Raw genomic sequence first — 21,642 nt, 5'->3', positions numbered from 1 at the left:
TTGACATTAGTCAGTATAGCTAGAATATTTGTAAAAATAAAGCACATGTGGCAATCGTGAGGACTGTGCTTCTTAGATCTTGGACTATTAGGAGGGTAAGTGGCCCAGGGCCCAGCTCCTGTGCTCTAAAATCCACAGCTGCATTTGCATGAAGGCCATATTGCCCATAGACTGCTTGCAGCCAATGACTGAGCACAACAGGAATACTAAAATATGGTCATTTCTCTCAGGTCATGATTCCGGGGTTCTGGGATCGAGCTCCGCAGCAGGCTCCCCACTCAGCAGAAGTCTGCTTCTCCCTCTCCCTCTGCCCCTCCTCTTGCTCATGCTCGTTCTCTCTCTCAAATAAAATCTTTTTAAAAAATAGATAAAATAAGGCCATTTCAGGGAAACTTAGGTCTCCTCTGATGGCAACTATGGCTCTGGGACTCTGCAACTGAACTTTCCCTAGAAAGGCACTGCAGTCTTGGAGATTCACCTAACCTTTCCTCCTTCTCTCTTTCCCACACTGGGGGTCAGTCTTACACTGTGATCTGAAGGCTCTTCCAGTCTCTCCAACACCCTCCCCATTTTTGGTCACAGGCATTTCCCTGAATCAATTTCTTGCACATTTAATCTGTTCTTGGCATCTCCTCATAGGACCCAAAATAAGCACAAATGTCTACTGGCATAAATCTAGTTTATATGTATTCTAAATACAAAGAATATTTTAAAACTGAGGGCATTTGAATCAGTCACGTTTACACACTGTAACTCCACTATAATGTGGTGAACCCAGAAAAATATGTATCTTCTCCCCATATGATTAAGCCAATTCAAATTGGAAAAGTTACAAGCATTCAATAAAGCTTCAGTACTCAGCCTGAATTTATTTCAACATGGCAGAGAAAACCAAAGCTATTCTTGCACTAGAGAATTGATACCTCCTTGGCCTCATCTATAAAAAGAGGTGTTCAAAAAAAATAAAAAATAAAAAAAATAAAAAGAGGTGTTCATATGTATCATATGACAATTTGATACATATGATACATACATATGACACATATGTATGATACATACGACAATTTCTACATCTAACACTCTACGGTTTTCACAAAAATTATTTATTAATCAATTTGTTTTTATTTTTTAAGATTATTATCGTAGGTACATGGTGCTTTGCATTTGATAAATGCCTCTAACTGAATCTTTAACAGAATTTCAGGGTAGAAAGGGTTCTAAAGTAACTTAATCTCCCCTAGGAGATGCATCAGGTTCATTTGACATAAAGGCAGAAAAAAATTGGGCAGTGCAAGCTTGCTCAGGTATTTTTCTAATAGCCCATGTAGGAATAAACATTTTAAATGCTGGGAGTAAGAAGCAGCTGTGGCCTCTCACCTCTTAAAATTGGTTCACTGCCCTGCTATTTTATTTAAAACACTTAGAGTGTTGTAAAAATTTGAATTATCTTATTTTGATTATTTCTGAGGCGGACAATACATATTTCTTCCTCTTGGGTGAGATGGGCAAACACACTGTCCATCCCAAGAAAGTTAATAGAAAATATATTTTAAATATCCATTAAAGAAAGTACTTAAGGTTCTATAAATGGTAACAATGACTACATGAGGTCAAGTCAGCTAACTTCACCAAAGAAGGAAGTCATTTGGAAATCATGCTGAAGTTAGGGCATGCTGGTCGAGCAGAGAAAGTACTGGATTAAGAGACAGCTAAGCATGTTTCATTTCAGATTCAGCTTTTAATAAACGAACTGTGTGACCTCTGTAATGCTACCTATCCTCTCAGGATTTCTGCTCCCCAGCTGTGCAATAAAAGAGGGTTGGACAAGATGGTTTATGAAGTCTCCACAGCTGGTTCAGTCCCTTTCGTGCGTTTTTGTCCCACACATGATAACTAACATCAAATTACACACTCAACCAAAACTGAAAGCTTCTTAGTAGTAGAGGAAGAAACCCCAAATGCAAATAATCTGCCAAGAAGAACATCTAGTTTTCTTCCCACTTTTTAAGCATTTGTTGTAACTAGATGCATTTTGAAAGGGAACCAGGACAGCGGCACCTGGGTGGCTTAGTCAGTTAAGCATCCGACTTTTGGTTTCAGTCAGGTCATGATCTCAGGGTTGTGAGATCGAGCCCCATGTCAGGCTCCCAGCTCAGCTCAGAGTCTGCTTGAGATTCTCTTTCTGCCCCTTCCCCTGCTTTCGAAGAAAAGAAAGAAAGAAAGAAAGAAAGAAAAGAAAGAAAGAAAGAAAGAAAGAAAGAAAGAAAGAAAGAAAGAAAGAAAGAAAGAAAGAAAGAAAGAAAGAAGAAAGAAAGAAAGAAAGAAAGAAAGAAAGAAAGAAAGAAAGAAAGAAAAGAAAAGAAAAGAAAAGAAAAGAAAAAAAGAAAGAAAGAAAGAAAGAAAAGAAGAAAGAAAGAAAGAAAGAAAGAAAGAAAGAAAGAAAGAAAGAAAGAAAGAAAGAAAGAAAGAAAGAAAGAGGGGATCCCTGGGTGGCGCAGCGGTTTAGCGCCTGCCTTTGGCCCAGGGCTTGATCCTGGAGACCCGGGATCGAATCCCACATCAGGCTCCCGGTGCATGGAGCCTGCTTCTCCCTCTGCCTATGTCTCTGCCTTTCTCTCTCTCTGTGTGTGACTATCATAAATAAATAAAAATTAAAAAAAAAAGAAAGAAAGAAAGAAAGAAAGAAAGAAAGAAAGAAAGAAAGAAAGAAAGAAGAAAGAAAGAAAGAAAGAAAAGAAAGAAAGAAAGAAAGAAAGAAAGAAAGAAAGAAAGAAAGGAGAGAGAGAGAGAGAGAGGGAGGGAGGGAGGGAGGGAGGGAGGGAGGGAGAAAGGGAGGAAGGAAGGGAGGAAGGGAACCAGGATAATTTAAGGAAAAAGCAATTTCCAAGCAAACATTCCACCAACAGGCCCTCTTACTGCCTTCTACAGAGCCACCCAGGCCTAGAAGATAAAAGCTGATCTTGTTCCCTTTGGTCCATTTAGGGACAGAGAGAAGCAGAGCTAAGTGTCAAAATGCTTCCTGTTCTGATGAGAGATGGCCAGGCTTGCTGTAGAAGGGCTAGAGACCATACCCTGTAGATGTAGGGAAGAGGGCAAAAAAATGCTTCCGGCTCTCACCATCTCTCCTTGCTTACCGTAAAAGCCCTTCACCCACAGAACCCAACAATGAATTCCAAACCGTGACCTCTGTTAGCGACTCGCCATTCCCATGAAACACAACTTTCCCTCCACGGCTGACATTCCAACAAAAGCTATTTCCTTTTTCAGGGCAGTGACGTTGTAAGCACAGGAGCCCTAAGTCATTCTTTCCATTTTCTCTCTATGTAAGTATATTTGAAAACTAGAACAGTTGGGTTCCAAAATAGGCAGATTCCACCTCATTTATGTACCCCAGTTGAGAATTTGGTCATACTCCGCCTACAGAATGAAGTTCATCCTTTTAAATCTAGTCAAGTGGTCTCTGGGCCATGTAGCCTTATTAAGTGAAAAATCAGTGTAGTTATTAAAGGAAAAAACAACAAGAAAAAAGAATAATCCTTCTAGGAAAATATGACATTGGGTACAACTATTTATGATAGAATTTGCCACAGGCAAACAATATCTTATAACTCCGACCTTAAAACTAAAAATGCATTTGCAAATTTTCACATCAATATTTACATGAAAATTTACTGGTAAGACATGACACTGGGCACAATGCCCTATTTTGAGAAAAATTTTCTACTAAAGATAACATTGATTTCACTTTAAAGCTTAATACTATAAATTTTTTAAAAAATAATTTCCAACTTTCTGCCAAATCAGTATGACTAAGAAGCTAAGTTTCCTGAGACTTGAACTTAAGCAGTATAACTTTTAATAATAGCATTCAGCATTGGAATAACCAGGAAAAATGCTAAGGCAGCCGAGAAGAATTACTTTCATAGCTAAAAGTGCCTCAGTTTATGCAAGAATAGCAAAGTAGGGGATCCCTGGGTGGCTCAGTGGTTTGGCACCTGCCTTCGGCCCAGGGCATAATCCTAGAGACCCAGGGTCGAGTCTCACATCAGGCTCCTGGCATGGAGCCTGCTTCTCCCTCTGCCTGTGTCTCTGCCTCTCTTTCTTTCTCTCTGTTTTTCATGAATAAATAAATAAAATCTTAAAAAAAAAAAAAAAAAGGAATAGCAAAGTAGTAGCAGAGGAAACACAATCTATGAAAGGAACTCCATTTTCCACCAGCAGCTGGTGTTGCCTTGTTAATACCTACGCAAGACACTAAAACAATAATTTCTGTTGGTGAGAATTACAGTGATAACACACATTACAACAACTGATTCTTTTAATTGTGGAAACTCTTAACTTCTTTCAAAGCATAATATGGATTTTATAAGGCTTCTAATGCCCATATAAGTAATAAGTAACCAACTACAGTGGTCAGAGGACTTGCAACATCTTTCACTGGCAAAATAAATTATTTTCAAAGATATTTTTGGTATATACCTAAAAAATATTTACTACCAAAGATAAATTACAAATATTTTCTGAGCAAAAGAAAAATGCACAAATGTTCTTAGGAGGCCTGTTATGATTGTTTAAAATACTACTACTGTCACACATAAAAAATGAGACATAGGTTTACAGTTATATACGAATTATATAAAGTAACTTGACAGATCCTACCTTTTTTAGGAACCGGACTCCATAGGTAAATACATAAAGGGAAAATGAAAATCTCCACCTGTAGAAGTTTAAAAAAACATTCTATGACAATCAGTTTATATCTTTCACAGCATAGTATTCTGAAACATGTGAGTGAAAAAAGTCCATTGAATTTGCCCCCCCCCCACCACTCCAACCAGGGGTTAAGCTTAATAAGCAATTTCAGTGTTAGCTGAACACATTACACTCATGTGCATGATTTACTGCAAAATCTTAAATATTAATAATTCATAACAAATTTTCTTCCAGTTTCTGTATTTGCCCATTTGTTAATCTTCTCTTTCTCCAACATATAAATTTCCTCTTGTTAATTGCTCATGAAGGGATACAGTTCAACAATATAAAGATACATAAGATTGTTTTGAATTCTTTGTCTAATTCAGATATTAAGTAAACAACTTGACTTATCTGAAGTTCATATTCAGTTTAAAAATAAAAGTCTTGGTATGTTTAAATCAGGTTAAGATTTTTTTCTTCATCTTTCAACAAATACTGATTGACATCTTTGTGGATACTGCTAAAGGAACGCATTTGGAATCTAAATCCTCCATCTGATGTACAGCTGTTAACAACAACCTTACATACCACCGCAAACTATACGTCTAGCTGTTAGTTAGTCTTTCAGGTTTTTAATGAGGAAAAACATTTTTGGTTCTCTTCAATTTTAAATGATTCAACATTTAAGTCTTAAAATATAAGACTTTATGTAGACAGTGATCACGTGATGTTCGGGGGTGGGGCAAAAAGCTGAAGCCCTACTTTTTACCCTATACGAAGATAAACTGTACTTAGATGTAAGACCTAAATTTGAAAGGTGAGGGATCCCTGGGTGGCGCAGTGGTTTGGCACCTGCCTTTGGCCCAGGGCGCGATCCTGGAGACCCGGGATCGAATCCCACATCGGACTCCCGGTGCATGGAGCCTGCTTCTCCCTCTGCCTGTGTCTCTGCCTCTCTCTCCCTGTGACTATCATAAATAAATAAAAATTTTAAAAAATTTAAATTTGAAAGGTGAAACTGTAAAACTAACAGAGGAAACTGTTGGAAGGTATCTTTGCAATTTGGAGATAGCCAAAAACTTCTAAATAGGGCCTTCAAAACTGCTCCTTAGAAGAAAATGAATGCATTTGATATCAAAATTAAAATGGACTTCATAGATAATAGATGAGGAGATGTTTTTTACAATATCAAAAATTATTGGGACAACGGAAAACACTGAATATGAATCTCAAATTAGACTTTAGTGTTATATAAATGTTAAATTTATTGAGTGGAGGGATTGTATTACAGCCCATGTAGGAGAATGTCTTTGTTTTTAGGGGATTTAGAGCGAAATATTCAATGGTAAAGTACCTGAAATTTTAAAAACATACACATAAGACTTTGTATAAATATAAGGACTTTATATAAATTATATATTATATGTATATATGGTTACTACAAAAAAAACTCTTACCCTAGTACCCAATTCCCAATTTTATTTCTCATATCTTCTGAGTGTGAATAGCTATGCCTTTAAAAGCTGTCTACATTTCACCAAATAGCATTTCTGAGGCTATGTTGTTAGTAGCACTTTACAAGTTATAAACAATCACTAAGGAGAAAGGGACTAGTCAATTTCAATCTGTCAGGAGGCAAACTGCTTTATGTGTTTGCAAGCCAAGTAAAATTTTCAAATAAGGTTAAAAAAAAAGAGGGGGAAGAGAGGTGATTTTAGGAAATGATTCAAATTGTAGACAAAATATTTTAGAAAAGATGACAGCTTCTGCAGGTAAGAGGAAAAGAATATTGGTAGGGGGCCCCTGAGAGCTGAGTAAGGCTCAACAGCAGACACAAGTGTCCCTCAGTTTCATTTCTGGGCTGACTGACCTTTCAAACATCCTGGAATTCAAACCAGAACTAACATTTAGAGAAGAGCTTTGAACTTTATGGTTGAATATCTTCGACTCATAATTCATAAAACCTGAAGTCAGGAAGAAACGATAAAAATGGACAGAAGCAATATAATAATTCAACAGAAACTTCCAAATGATATAGAAAGGCCCTCTTCTAAGTAAAAGTTCACTTACAACAGTAAGTCAAGGACTTAATTTTAACCACTTCTCCATTATTGATTTTTTGGTGGTTGTGGATGAGAGTATAAATTCTAGATCAGAAGTAAAAACCAGGAGCAAAATTAAGGCTGTGTGTGTAACTTGTGCAGTCACCATAGGGTCCCATGATTAGTTTTAATGTTTTGCTGTCACTATCTTGAAATTCTTAATAATTGTTGAACAAGAGGCCCTACATTTTATTTTGTGCTGGGCACTGCAAACTATGTAGCTAGTTCTGGTTGGGACATGCAGAACCTCCTAACTTTGAGCATATCCATTATTCCTTGACTCCAGTTTCATCTCTATAATGAGAGAGTGGGTTTATATTACACTCCTTTGATATTATGGCCCAAAGATTTGGTGGCACAAGTAATCTCCACTTTTCTCCAGTTTCTTCCATTCCCCAAAGTATTAAACCAACTTGCTTCATGCATATACAGGTCACTTTTCTGGCCTCTGAAGGCAACTGAATTTGCAACTCTTCGATTAAATGATTTATAACAGCTGTTTCAGCTGTAAAACTCTCCTGTTAGTAAGCAGTGATCAGGCAATTTTTATGTATAATAAAAACTTTATGGAAGTCATTGGAATTCCTATAATCACTTAATATACCTACATTTTATTTCCTCACTAGATTGACCCAGTTTTCATAAGGCCTAGGTTTTAATACAGGACACGGATGCCTCCATCATTTGAATAACAATTTGTGATGAATATTTACGAGACAGAATTTATTTGCACAAAATATCTGTAGGAAGCAAAATTTTCAAGTATACTGCTACATGCATAACTTTTTTTTATTTGTGTAGTTTTATAGAAGTTACAGTTTTAAATGGTGTCTAGCAAATTTCCTGATGTATATAGTTTCCCCCAACCTTCCACTAAAATATCTATAAAACAAGAGGTAAATAAAGGTACATGCAATCACAAAAAGAAATAATCACCTTCAAGTTATTGCAAGAATCACAGAGCAGAAAACAAAGAATAAAATTAGATTTTAGAAACGCAATTCAAGGCAGAGAGAAACAAACTACAAGTCCTGAAGGAAGTAGGAAAATCTTAGCATATCTCCCTTTCTCCGCTTCTACCATCTTGGATACAAATGCAACAATCAGTATCAGTCAGACACCTGCTCTTGGTCACGAATGGGGCTTTTTGAGGCAGAGGAGAGGCCCCTGACCTTAGCAGTTAGTTAAAAGGTGAGGAGGAAGATAGGGAAATATGTAACACCCTGGAGTTTCAGTTGCAGAAAAGCAAATTTAGAGACAAGATGATCTATGGTGGTATGTATTCTGGAGGTTGGAGTTCTTAAGTAATCCATATAGAGAGTATGGAGAACAAGGCATTAGCAATTGCTGGTTTATATGGCCCCAGTGAAAAGGGGCCAGGGCCTATAAACATCAACTACTATAAGGTCTGAGTTCTAAAAGAGGACTTTTACTAGCAAACAAGAGGATGGGGAGGGGAGGGCACAGGGCATTCCATGTACCCTCTCTGTGACCAGGCCTGGATGGATATTGCCAAATTCAGGAATGAAAGTAAGAGCTAAATTTCAACACAGGTCTACCAAGAAGTGGTATATAAATATGGAAAGAAAAGAGCATGCTAAAAATTAAAAGGAAGACCTGTCTCCTCAAAACAACTCCCTAGAGGAACCAGATGTTAATTTTTAGAAAAGTATTTGGCATTGTTAATACGATACAAGAAGACATGTCCCTTAAAGACAAAAGTAAGAAAGCCATAAATCAATAAAGGACTACTGGGTATGATAAAAAGAGATTCTAAGAGAAATAAAGAAGCACTACAAAGATGTTAAAAATGGAGTGATAGAATATTACCCACATGGGGGGAGAGAGAAAAATGTAGATGTGTACTATGTAAAATTAAATCATTGATGTACAAGACAAACACCCTCTTATGGCCAGAGAAAAGAACCAATAGATGAAAGACTAGATCTGAAGGACCAGGAAAATCAAGGCTAATTATAGTTGTTTCCAAGAAAACACAAGTGCAGAACTGAAATAGAATAATTAAAGACCGTAAAAAAACAAAATCTGAACTGAAAAAAAGAGAACTCAATTATATTCCAAATAATATCAATTCAAAGCCAAATTCTGACAAAAGCTATGAATCCTAGGGTTAAAAAAAATTCTTCGGGTGCCCGGTGTCTCCAGTTAGTTACATGTCTGCCTTCAGCTCAGGGTCATGATCTCAGGGTCCTCAGATTGAGCCCCATGTCAAGCTCCCTGCTCAGAGAGGAGTCTGCTTCTCCTTTTCCCTTTGCCTCTCTCTCCCCCTGCTGTGCTCTCTCTCTCTCTCTTTCTCGAATAAATAAATAAAATCTTTTTAAAAAATTCTTTAGTACCAGGCATAAAAGCAAAAATAAGTCACCATCAAAGAAACATGTGTCCATTTGGTCATAAATTTCTCCTCTGTATTCCTAACCTACACAAGAAAGGCAAGAGTCAATCAGAGGGGGCGACTGCCAGCCAAACTGCCTTTCATTTGTGAAGGAGTAGGAAAAGCAGTCTCACATATTCAAAGGCTTTGAAAATATATTACTTATTAACCTTTACTAAAAAATTACTTATCTCGTTTCGAACCCGTCAAGATACACATAAAAATTAAGAATTCAAAAAGCCTAATTTTGGAATAAAAGGATTAGGGTTAGTAACATAAATAATTGCCCTAAATTTCATTGCCAGATTAAGTGCTATTGCCCTTCGGGGACAATGTAATTAATATAAAATATTGAACAATAACCAGGGGATAAATCCTTAGATCATACTAATGAAAGCAGGGGATGGAAGCATGAAAGGAAGCATGAAACTTATTCTTACAGAGAAATTTTAAAAGACACTGTTGTTACAGTAATATTAGAAATATAGTTGAACCTTGCCTTAAAAACTTAAAGCCTGGTTGAAGGTGGTTGAAGGTGGTTACCTCTGTGCCTTTTAGGAATATAGCACTAAACAGGCAGAAAAGGAATTTTGTTAAGTTCCCAAGGCCACAGCCCCAGAACCACCACTCCATTTTAGAGTCTGGAAAGGAGAAAGTAAGTGTCAGCCTGACTGGCAGAACCAAGAAGCTGGATCCTAAGGTGTCAGCAGAGGAGCTCAGAAGCAGCACAGAGCACCAGAAAGACTCCAGGTGAGGAAATGACTGCAAGGCTGCAACCTCTACTGGACACAGAGGCCAAGGGATTAGCTTACCCAAGGCTGAGTCACTATACTGTTGCTAAGTGGCAAAACCAAGACACCAACCTAGCTCAGCACTGACTCTGAAGCCCCCTTTCAAATCCCACAGAATTCGAGTCCATTTCTTTTGCCTAGAGAAGTCAATATGTTCCATTACATTTGCTTAGACATGGAAACCTTTTATATTCATCAAACCTGAAATTTAGAATGGAAAGCTAGCCAAAACTACCACCCACTGGTGGTAGTTTATTGTCCTTATACAACAAGGCTGGTTTATTGTCCTTATACAACAAGGCTGCTGAAAGGGCTCTTTGTTGAAATCAAGACTAATAAAATGTGCCATAAAAGTACGGAATCAGAGTGTTGACATCTTGTGTCTTGCTGCCAGGTGTCACAAATGGCACCAGGATCCTTATCTCTAAGAGGATGAAGCAGGGAAAACATCCAGAGCAGCCCCCAGAGCTCAACTCAGCATACTGTCCTAGATGGAGCAAGGCAGGCATATGGGGCCATTTTGCTTGCAACAATTATGGAGTACTTCCTCTATTTCACGAGCTGTTCTAAACACTTTACAAACAGGAAGTCATTTAGTGAAACTATTCCAAACAACAAAGTAGGTACTATTATCATCATGCCCCCTTCTCCCTTTTTTTTAGATGAGGAAACAAGTACAGAGTGGTTTGCTAAATTGCTGAAGGTCACATAGCTCAGTAAGGGAGAGACTTAACCATTAACCATTAGGCTATGTGCTACCTCTTCCTGAACTGTATACTCCTAAAAACTGAAGACAATGTGTTCAGCTAAAATACTGATTTTAACCAAGGAGACGTTAAGGGACACCACATAATGAGAATAGTCTCTGTCCTGATGAATAGAAATCGGCTGCTTGAAAGTTCGGAGACAGGGAAGGACTGTACTGGTGCTTTTATTCAATACGAGGGCAGCTAAAATAATACAGAGCTTGCCATGTAGGGTCAACGATAATGACCAGGGGGCCAGTCTCCATCTTAGCCATCCTTTCTACCGGATAAAATACTATTCCCCCCTTAAGGATTTATGTCAAATGCTAGCCAGTCTATGAATCCACCTTTTCTGAATGTTGCAACACTGAAAGCACTGTGAGTCTCTCTCTCTGATGGTGTGCTCTTTACCCGTCTACCTCATCTTTGATTACAGCCACAAACCTCTGACTTGCTCGGGAGTTCCAAGTAGGTAAAACCGAGTCTTAAGTATCTTTGTACTTCTGACAGCAAACATAGTGTCTTGCAAGGAACAGCTCCTAAACTGACGTCAGAATTTTTATTAAAGGTATAGGTACTCCCTTTATTTTACTTTCAAGTTTATTTTAACCAAAATAGCCCATAATCTAATAATGTTATCAACTACTTCTAGGAACTGTGCAAAAATATAAAAAGGAAAGGGGGGGATGACATGCCAAATATTGCTAATGCAATTTTTTAGATGACCAACATAATAGGAATTTGGGATCAAAGACAGCCAGCTCCAGAACAGTGTACATAATGAAAAATATTGTTATTGAGTGCAATACTTGGATACAGAGCAAAAAAAAAAAAAATCAGCATATAGTTCCTTTAATTATTAAATGGAATTCATTACTTTTGAGACATTTCTCATTTTAGCTGTTCCATCATCTCAACAAACAAGGATTAACTCATGTCTTATCAAATACATGAAGAGAAGTGAGGTTGGGCTTGTATCTTTTCTTCCATAAAATTTAAGATTTAATATAAACCATGCCATTATATCTTGCAAATTATTACAGATAAAGTAAAATTATGAGAAGTGAGAATAGATTTTGAAATAGATTTTATTATGTTGATAATTTAAAATACACAAACCTACCCTTTTACCTCTAAGCACAAAGTATATTAAATTTTTGTTTCTCTACTAAAAACTCATAGCTGATGACTTTCCTAAGGTACTAACAAAGCTACGGCATAAACATATTCATATTTTATCATTTCCCCAGTCAAGTACAACTGGATTTCTAAAACATTTCAAAGGGGTTTTTGTATTATATCTGACATACTCACTTCCACAAAGTTTTGAAGTGAATTATGGTTTCAAGCTTAACAGCAGAAAGTCTTCCTTACAAAGTAAACAGTATTTCTACTTACAAGATGATCTTTGAGGATCATCAATTTATTTTTAGAAAACAATATCCAGCATCTCTTGAGCACTTACTTTATGCCTGGTTACCATCATTCAGAGTTTTGTATGTATTACCTCATTTATATTTTATGAGAACCATATGGGGCAGATGCTACTGTCGCTTCCATCTTGCAGATAAGGAGAGGCGACTTAGGTAATTTGCCTAAAAACACAGTTGAGCAAGTGGTGAATTTGGTATTTGCATCCTGGCAGGCTGATTCCAGGGACCATGTTTCTCACTACTAAATACTGCCTCTTTAATACAAAAATAAAACTTATTTTTTATGGCAACTTCTCTCCACAGCTTGCTCTCTTTCACCATATTAACACAAAATCAGTGGAATTACTCTGACACCTGCCCACCTCCATTTCAGCTCCTTTTCTATGCTAAGGCAAGAGGGCACATGAGACTTCCCCGGTTGTCTCTGCCTTTCTCTGCATAACGTAAAGCACATACTCAAAGTGCTATGACTTAGAATCCTAGTTGGGGTTAGTGTTGTGAACGTAATGCTGCTTACCTTAGTGGGAAAACAGCTCACCCAAGGCAAGTGTTTGGTCTTACGGGTCTTACAGAATATCAGTGTATTTCTGTGCACACTAATCAGAGGTAACCATCCCCCATTTTTGTATTTCCTTGAAACTGGGGTTCTTCTTAACTAGGTAGGGGCCCCTAGGAGTCCATCCCCACCCTTGTTCTATAGATGAGAACACTGGGTCCAGAGAATGGTGCCACTCCCCTATACTCTCAGGTAACTTGGTGAAAGAAGACAGGTCTCCTTCATCTATATTTTGTGGCCTTAACGTTAAGACTGGACATGGATGGCCGCACTCTAAGTTTCAGAAAATACTCAACAGACACCAGGTATTACTGCCTATTCTCTGAGGAAGCAGAGTAATGTTCATTAGTGTATAAATATGGAATTTCACGAATTAAACCAACACCTAAATTTTTTACAGACCCACAAATTTCAGAATTCTATTTGTCTGTTTAGGTGACTGGTTGATTGGCTGGATTTAGGGGTTTGTAGAACAAAATAAGGCCCTTGATTAATTGGCATTGATAGGACTGACAAAACCATCAGACATCACTGAATCATGTTAATGATGCAGACACATATTTCTTTCTGGCTCCACAGGCTTTTAGCCAAAGTGCCTCCCTCCAAGAATTAGTTTTTTTACCTACAGGGAGCAGTATCTGGTGAGTGAGGGATAGACCTCAGACTTCGTTAATGACAGGTTTCATCTTAATATATTTTTTTAAGGCTGTAACATATTTTGGTCAGTATTTTCCTTTCAAGCTGTTACTGGGATACTAACTTTATTACCTGCATGTAATAGAGATGTTCATCAACTAGGGGGATTAGAAAACATCCTCTGTATCTCAAAGACTAAAAAAAAGTTGAGATGAAAACTGCCATTTTTTGGAAACTCTGGGATACAATCTAAATTCCCAGAATAGCTTTCAAACTTTCATTAGTACAGGAGTCCAAAAAGAAAACAACAACAACAAAAAACCCTTGTTAGGAGAAAAAGATGCCACTCATCCCATGGACTGATTGCACAGACTTGAGTTCTAGCCTCAAAGCAAACATTTCCTGAAATTATTGCTACTTCCATCAATAATTTACTCTGTGACTCCAAATGGTTTTCCTCATTTGCTGAAGGCTCAGCTGTTTCTGTTTGAGAAGCAACAGACTTATCAATGCAAAGTCACTGAGGTTGGAAGTAAGTCAAACCTATTCACTTTTCATTCTCAGGTCAAATGAGAACGTAATTTGAGCAGAAGAGTCTTCGCTAAATCACTGATTTAAAAAATAAATTAAGCCCAATGTAAAGTTTAGTAATTTGTAAATAATACTATATATTTCAAGAATGTGTATATATATTTATATATATTCATATACATATGCACACATACACATATATGCGCATCATAAAAATAAAGAAGGAAAAAACTCACCAAATTCAGGATAGAGATTATCTCTGGAAAGTGAAGGAGAACAGAAAAGGAGTATACAGGGAGCTTCAGCTGCTTCCGTAATATTTTAATCCTCTAAAACAGGATTAGAGAAGCTGAGTGGGTCCTTGCTATATTAGTTATATTATATTATTAGTTATTAGTTATATTATTAGTTATATTATATTTTAAAATATTTCATTATAAAAAAGATAGTGTGAATAAGAATTAGGCTCACTGAAAACATGAAATGACTCTATCTTTTCCTTCTCCCAAACCTGGAAACCATGAATGACTTGTTCTTTTTTTTTTTTTAATGACTTGTTCTTTACGTCATCACCCCAAGCATCCTTTTCTCAGCATCATAATTAACTGTACTCTTTTCCTGTCATTACATTTGTAGTTTTAGGGCTAAACTGCCATTGGAAATATCATATGCATTTTACATTTAGTTCCAAATCTACTGTGTTCAATTTCTTAGATTTAACTACTTTGATTTGGATATTTTTTCTTATGCTTTATTTCAAGCTCTATTCACAGTTAAATTATATCGATTCTTTCTTCAGTTTTTTGTTTTTTTTTTTTAACTGGGGTTCATCCTTTTCCTTGTCAAGCACCTAGCAAGGGAGAATTCGGCATTGCTGGCATCTGTCCCTTCTCAACATCAGTGCCGGTCTCCTACAATCTGCACAAAACACATCTGCCAAAAATCAGTGTCTACATATTACACTTCTGTTAGGTCATTCTGCCTATAAAATATCTCTCATTGCCCCTAGAATTCCCTCGAATATAGACTCAACTTATAATTGTGAGCTTAACATCCATTGGCACTCAAATTTGAACGGCCACGATTTGCAGAAATCAGGAAAAGATAAATAAGCATTTTCCAACTAATGCTTGTCTAGGACTAGGATTAAAAAAGGAATAAAACCAAGACTGCTCCGCTGTTGCCAAAAATAAACTCAGTCAATATGACTTTGGAGCATGCACTTGCAAACGTCACACTTCTTCAGTGTGTGGTTGAGGCAAAACAGCCAAATATTTATTATCATCTAGAGTAAAACTAATGTGATTTGTTCCCTGAACATCAAGTGCTTTCATAGTCTCTGTGTGATTTTTTTTTTTTTAATATGAAAGCAGACAGAAGACAAAGAGCCATTTGTTCAGCACTGATGCTGTGATTGCACGGGAAAGCAGAAAATAGGAACTAATGGTACTTAAGTTTTCGAAATGTACTTTTGAGTTTAAGAAAGGAATGAATCTGACCTTTTCTACCGACCTGTTTAGTGTTAGTTTTCTGCCACAGGCTCCAATACACATCTCATAACTGGATGCTGGACTGAGCAGCACATCTTTCTCATACATATCAGTGGAGCTCTTTGCTGATCCCTAAAGTCTTACCTATGACTCCAGTATAAGATGTCTTTGGTTTAGTCATCTGAAAATGGGGACTAAAATACTTACTTATCAGAGTTCTTAGAATTCAGTGGGAAGGCGGGGGGGGGGGGGATTAAAAACAGAGAGACCGACAGGAATGGATCCTAGGTCCCTGACTGGGCTCATTCGTAATTTATTTGCCCTAAGAGGGCAATAACATGCAAACATTTAAAATATCTTACCTTCTGGATCTTTTTTTTTTTAATCTTTTCTTTTCTGCCCATGCCCACCCCATCTCCCATCCCCCAACTCCTTCAGCCTGTTCACTGCCACATTCTCCTTCTGGACTTTTAAACAGTCTGAAGAATATGTAGTTGTACATATAGATACAGGTATTTAGGTATATTTGTACACATAAATTCACACATGTATATTATGTAAATATATGCATGTCTATGTATGTATCACATATGGATGAATAAAAGTTAAATCCATGAATGTCAAGGATCTTCCAATCAGAAACAAAGACAGATATGTAAACTTCTGACCTACTGTCTTCTACTTGGGAGAAAGATGTTCTTGCTCCTTCCTCTTTTTTAGAGAAAAAGACATAATCAGATTAACAATCTGTCATCACTGAGGTTTTTCCCAAAAGAGTCAGTCAACCCACACTCCTACATAGAAGAATAAGCCATTTCACAAAATTGAGCCCAGTTAACACATACAGCGACATTCTTGGCTAACTGGTTGGCACCATGTGAGTTGCGTGCTGATTGAAAGAGTAATGAGTGGGCCACACATCAGCTATATTCACACGGCAGCACCTCATGTTTTAAATAACTAGGACCCTCTTTTCACTGTGGGCATGGGGATGTGTTGAGAGTGAGCTGCCCACTTTCAAGCAGCAACATAATCTCTCGTACTGGCTAGCAGTACACAGCATCCCACACTAGCTGCACAGCTCTACGAGACAATGGGATAAACCTGAGATTGCAGCTCAGGAGACATGGTAATCACACCCCAATCCCTACGGGGTGATCTTGGATAAGGTTAAGTCTCTCTTCTGGGGAAGCAGAGAGATCTTTAAGATCTCTTTGACTTCTTAAGCTTTGAGTCTAGGTCTACTATTGTGATCCTACAACCTTTGACAAATGGGCCTCTGTTTTGCCTGAACCACCGCTGCTCTGCTCTTTCACTCTCTATTCCCACTTTGCTGCCTCCCCTGCCTCCTGCACAGACTGCTTGTGCTCCTCTCTGACATCAGTGACACCCTGGCTTCCATCCCCAAACTCTTTTTAACTCCATACTCTCCCTGGAGCTGAACCCACCCACTCTCCATCTGCTGTGCAAGCATTGCATCGAACCAGCTTCATAACCCTGGACCCCCAAAAGGCAGAATGCTCAACCAACACAGGCACTATGGACTCAACCCTCAAAATCAAACATGGGTTCTCTTTCTTCCAGAAATCCAATCTGTTTCTGGCCTTCCATCTCTGTCAAGGACAGAGATGCTCCTCTCAGCTTCCTATCCTTAATGCCTCCTCCTCTTTCAACCACTGTGTCCCATCGGTCATCAAATCTCAAAGGTCTAACTATGCCCCCCACAAGTGCCTGCCCCAGTCCAGCGCATCTAGTTTTCTTTCTCTCATGGTGGATTAGACTTCACTAAACTCCACAGACAGACATTGAAGCCAAGGTGTCAACTGATTGATTTAATCATGAGAAAGAGAATAGTCACACCATCTAGAATATTTCTTTTGGCATGAATGATAGTTTCTCTTCCCACAGGCAAATCTATGCAGAAATCTAGAGTACAATCAGCAGACTGATTACAAAACACAGAAACAAAACAAGAAAAGTTGGTGATCTTAAAATGGCTTAAGGCACTGTCACCAAAAGCAAGTCTTTCCAGAAGCCAACACTCTTTTCCCCCAGTGCTTTAATATATCCAGCCAACCTGGATCTCAGAATGTCCTCTACAACTGGGAAATTATAAGCCTCTGGGCCCCTACCCTTTATTTCTTTTTATTTTTTTAAAGATTTTATTTATTAATTCATGAGAGTCACAGAGAGAGAGAGAGAGAGAGAGAGAGAGAGAGAGGCAGAGACACAGGCAGAGGGAGAACAGGCTCCATGCAGGGAGCCTGATGTGGGACTCAATCCTGGGTCTCCAGGATAAGGCCCTGGGCTGAAGGCAGGTGCTTAAACCACTGAGCCACCCAGGGATACCGCCCCTCCCTACTCTTTCTTTAGCTGAGTGATGCTAATCAAATGTTGCCCTAGCCAAGCCTGGAATCACCTCTTTAGGGTGACCTAACTAAATCTCATTCCTGATCCATCGTGTGAGAACTCTATCTTCTTGTTTATTTTCATCTTAACCCTATTTTTGGAAATAATGAATACATAGTTGTCTCCATGTATTGCCTATAAATATTACATTTCCTGGGTAGCAGGGCTGCCTTTCATCTCATGAATAGCCCATTCACATTTATGCCTCAGTACCTTGTCTCCTACCTTTCTCCTCTCCTGGGACTGCTTTTCCTCTTTATCCAACTCAACTTTTACTGTGATCTTTCTGAAGTTTTCTCTGGTCTCCACCTACTAAGGCAGAAGTGTTTGTCTCCATTATATACCGTTCTAATATTAAAAGAGTATATGTGTGTGTGTGTGTGTGTGTGTGTGTGTGTGTATATATATATATATATATATATATATATATATATTCTAGTTATCTTTTAAGTGACCAACAAGCAGATGGATCTTCAGCTCTGAGGGAAAAATCTGTGTCTTAGATCTACCCAGGACCAACACCAGGGAGGTTGTGTTCACATAGCCCGGGTTGGAATTCTGTGTCCATAGTTTCACACAACCTGTGTGGTCTTGGATATGCCCTTTGCCTCTGTCACCTCATCAATAAAACAAGGACAATAATACCTACTTCAAAGGGTGGGGGTGGGGATGAAATGAGGTGATCCCATTTCAACACAGAACACCTGTCCAATAACTCTTAACTATCATTACTAGGTATATATAAGCAGGCGTATGACAGGCACTCAATAAATGATTTCTCAGTGAAGTGCTATGATACCTGCAGGGGCCTGTGCCCATGCTAGGCAGACTACTAAACTATAATATGACTCTAGGAGACATTTCATACTACACTTGAAGAAAATATAGGTGTAGAGGAGGCTCTCATTCTACGACAGTGGTTGAGCAGTAGGTCATGTAAATGAGAGACTCTTTGTTGCTTCTTTATCAAATGTATGTGTCAGGATTTGGCTGACTTCTTACTTTTCCCTTGTTTGCAGTTTTAAAGTTATTTAATATTTAATGTTACAAAACCACTTGAGATTGCTACTACACTAAATCTGCACATTGTACAAGCAGCTCTGAAAATGTTAGAGGAGTAAAATTTAGTAGAGCTGGGAAGTGAAAAGTACAGCAGTGAATTTCCATGGCAATGTGGTGTTATAAATAAGATATGATATGGGGAGAAATCGACCACTGAAGACGTACAGATGAACAAAATGAGTTTATGTTTATTCATGGACTTCTAAACTCCACTGCACTCATATTTTATAGCCACAGAGAAAATATCTAAACTTCAAGGTCATCATCTGAGACCTTTAAACCTGAAGGCTCTAAACAAGGATCTGCAAGCTCAATCCTGTAGGGACCAGGCAGGTCAAGTAAATAAGGAGAAAGAAGGTCAGGCTTAGCTCTGGGTAGTAGGATGAATGGCTGCTGGTACTCTGGTTCTTGGCAATGTGACAGATGGGGCCAAGGGCTGTGGCAGTTTCAATATCCCATTGAAATAAGAGCCAGTCAAATGTCAAGAAAAAAATGCAAACTCAAGTATTGCCAGGTTTTTCCCATTTTTCAGAGAAATCTGGCAATCTGATATTTCAAATACTTTTTATGAAATCTGTTTTTTTTTTTATAAACACTGGCAATTAACTCATTTAAAAATAAAACACCATGCAAGCCAAACAAAATACATCTTGCAAGCTGGATTCCACTTGAGGTCACCAGTTCACATCTGATCTAAGTTTTTTTACTTTTATATGTGGCACAGATAGGTTGGATACGTTATTCCTAAGTATTATTCTCTAAACTATGTGAATACAGTATAATAGAATTCTCTGCTTCCCTGACACATGGAATTCTCATGGGTAAAATTTCATCCCCATTTTCTAGTGACCTAATGACCTATTGCTCAGTTCTTAGAAAATGTCCAGCTAGCAGAAATGCAGAGACATCAAATCTAAGAAATTCTACTCCAATTACGCTAACAAACAGATACCTTTTCATTAAGGAAAATACACTGAAGATTTACTGAACTTCAAGATCTATTACAAGATGCTGGGAATATAAATACAAATAAGTCATGGTCCCTCCTCAAGGCGCTGATGATCTACAAAGCTGTTTCCTGACTGGGCTACAGACGAAAATCTAAGGAAGCATTACCTATTCTGAGGAGTCATTCACATCCTTTGTCCACACTCCTGGTTTGTGACCAGGTAGTAACCTTCATCTCAAGATTACTGTACCCATGTGTCACTAGGGAAACGTGCCTGGAGAACTGAGTCTCTCCATGTCAGATCTGGAATTCTTGTTAAGATGGAGATGGTGTAACACCTTGTCCCTTTTCTGGGTGAGCTGGGGTGAGAGACTGTGGGATAGAGATGCAGCACGGGACCAATAGAATACAAATCTAAGAGAAAGTCCCATTGGGTTCACTAGTATCCCCAATGTAACATGGAGGAGGGAGAAATGCACAGGGCATTATTTGGCTACAACACAAGAGGAAAGGGGGCAGCCATTCAGAGTCTGGAGGTCCCTGTGCCATTTTAGTGGAATAGTAGAGGAAGAGCTCACGGGAATGGAAGCTCAGCATGGCAGGGCCCATGCTGGAAACTTTTTGAAATGAACAGGACTTGGAGCTAAAGTATTCTTGACATAACCAACATTTATCAGAAAGAACTATAGTATTATTCTCTTTCCTTTTCAAATAAAAAATGTTAGTAAAGGTATATTGATGTTCACACTTTGAAAAACAAGGAATAATTATGACAAAAATATCAGATGGTCAAAGTTTTAATCATAAACATTTTTTGAGTTTGAAAATGTATAAAGAAAGAAGAAAGGCATGGGGCATGGGCCATTGGAGGTGTGAGAGGTGAGATTGGTAGGAAATGTACACCTAGTTATTATAGCAAATCAATCACTCCAAGCATCCCAGCATCTCATAAATGATGGCATGTATTAATGAGAAAACAACTCAAATTACAAAAATAGAATATATTTACAGGTTTTCTAGAACACTGACACTGTGTAATTCAAGGCAGAGATTTACAATCATATGGCAAATTGATTCTCAAGTGGTTCCTTGTAATCAAATGTACATATTTGGGATGAAACGGCTAATGTAATAAATAAGACATTCTCTGCTCCACTACATGCTTTAGAGTAACATTATTTCCTGGTGTTATAAACGCTCTTTCATGTAGAACTTCAGGCAGAATGGGGATAGCACCGCCAAGAAAGAGATAGAGAAGCAAGCATGTCTCTGGTGAAAGAATGGCGTGCAAATTTTCTCAGAACCAAATCTAGATACTAGGACTTCTTTCTAGAGGTGTAAATAATTTAAGCCTACAGTGTCCCTAGAGTTGGTCTCTGCCTCCAAGATTTTGCCCATTTATAGCCAGACTGAAGTTCCTAAAAGAACAACTCTCAAGACACTGTTAAGAATAGAGTTTAGCCTTCAAGGCTTTCAGTAATCAAAGCCCACGTTCTGATTCCTGCCTTGCTCTCCACTAGTTCAAGATCTGTGTCTCCTGAAACATCAGATCTGGGCCTACTGCCTTGACTATCCTTTATCATCTGTCCAAAATCAGCCTCCTCTATAAGGCCCAATCTATCACTTCTCTCCAAAACTTTCCCTTTCTTCCCAATCATGCTGTGCTTTCTCCCTCTGCAGAAGATTACAGGATTCTTTTGCCCTGTTAATCACTGCCTCCTTAACATCAAAAACAAGCCAACAAACAACAAAAAATGTCTACTGACCACCTGCTATTCTCCAGCCACCGTTAAGTACAGCAGCATATGTAATTCCACTTTCTCTATCATAGCAACTTTTCCAGACACTTG

The 21,642-nt window shown here is 38.2% G+C and overlaps 1 protein-coding gene across 2 annotated transcripts in view; it reads right to left on the bottom strand.

Annotated features, from left to right (window-relative positions):
* CERS6 (ceramide synthase 6) overlaps positions 1 to 21,642 on the bottom strand; it is a 302,521-nt gene that overhangs the window by 128,339 nt on the left and 152,540 nt on the right. For both annotated transcript variants that reach the window (XM_038584736.1, XM_038584737.1), the window contains exon 4: positions 4,660 to 4,717. In XM_038584736.1, the coding sequence (XP_038440664.1) occupies positions 4,660 to 4,717 (58 nt within the window). The remainder of the gene's footprint in view (positions 1 to 4,659; positions 4,718 to 21,642) is intronic.

This window comes from Canis lupus, chromosome 36 (genome assembly GCF_011100685.1).
Source record: "Canis lupus familiaris isolate Mischka breed German Shepherd chromosome 36, alternate assembly UU_Cfam_GSD_1.0, whole genome shotgun sequence".
In the NCBI taxonomy this organism is placed as follows: domain Eukaryota; kingdom Metazoa; phylum Chordata; class Mammalia; order Carnivora; family Canidae; genus Canis; species Canis lupus.
Note: the sequence above shows the minus strand (reverse complement) of the source record. Positions and strands in the feature narration are given on the sequence as shown.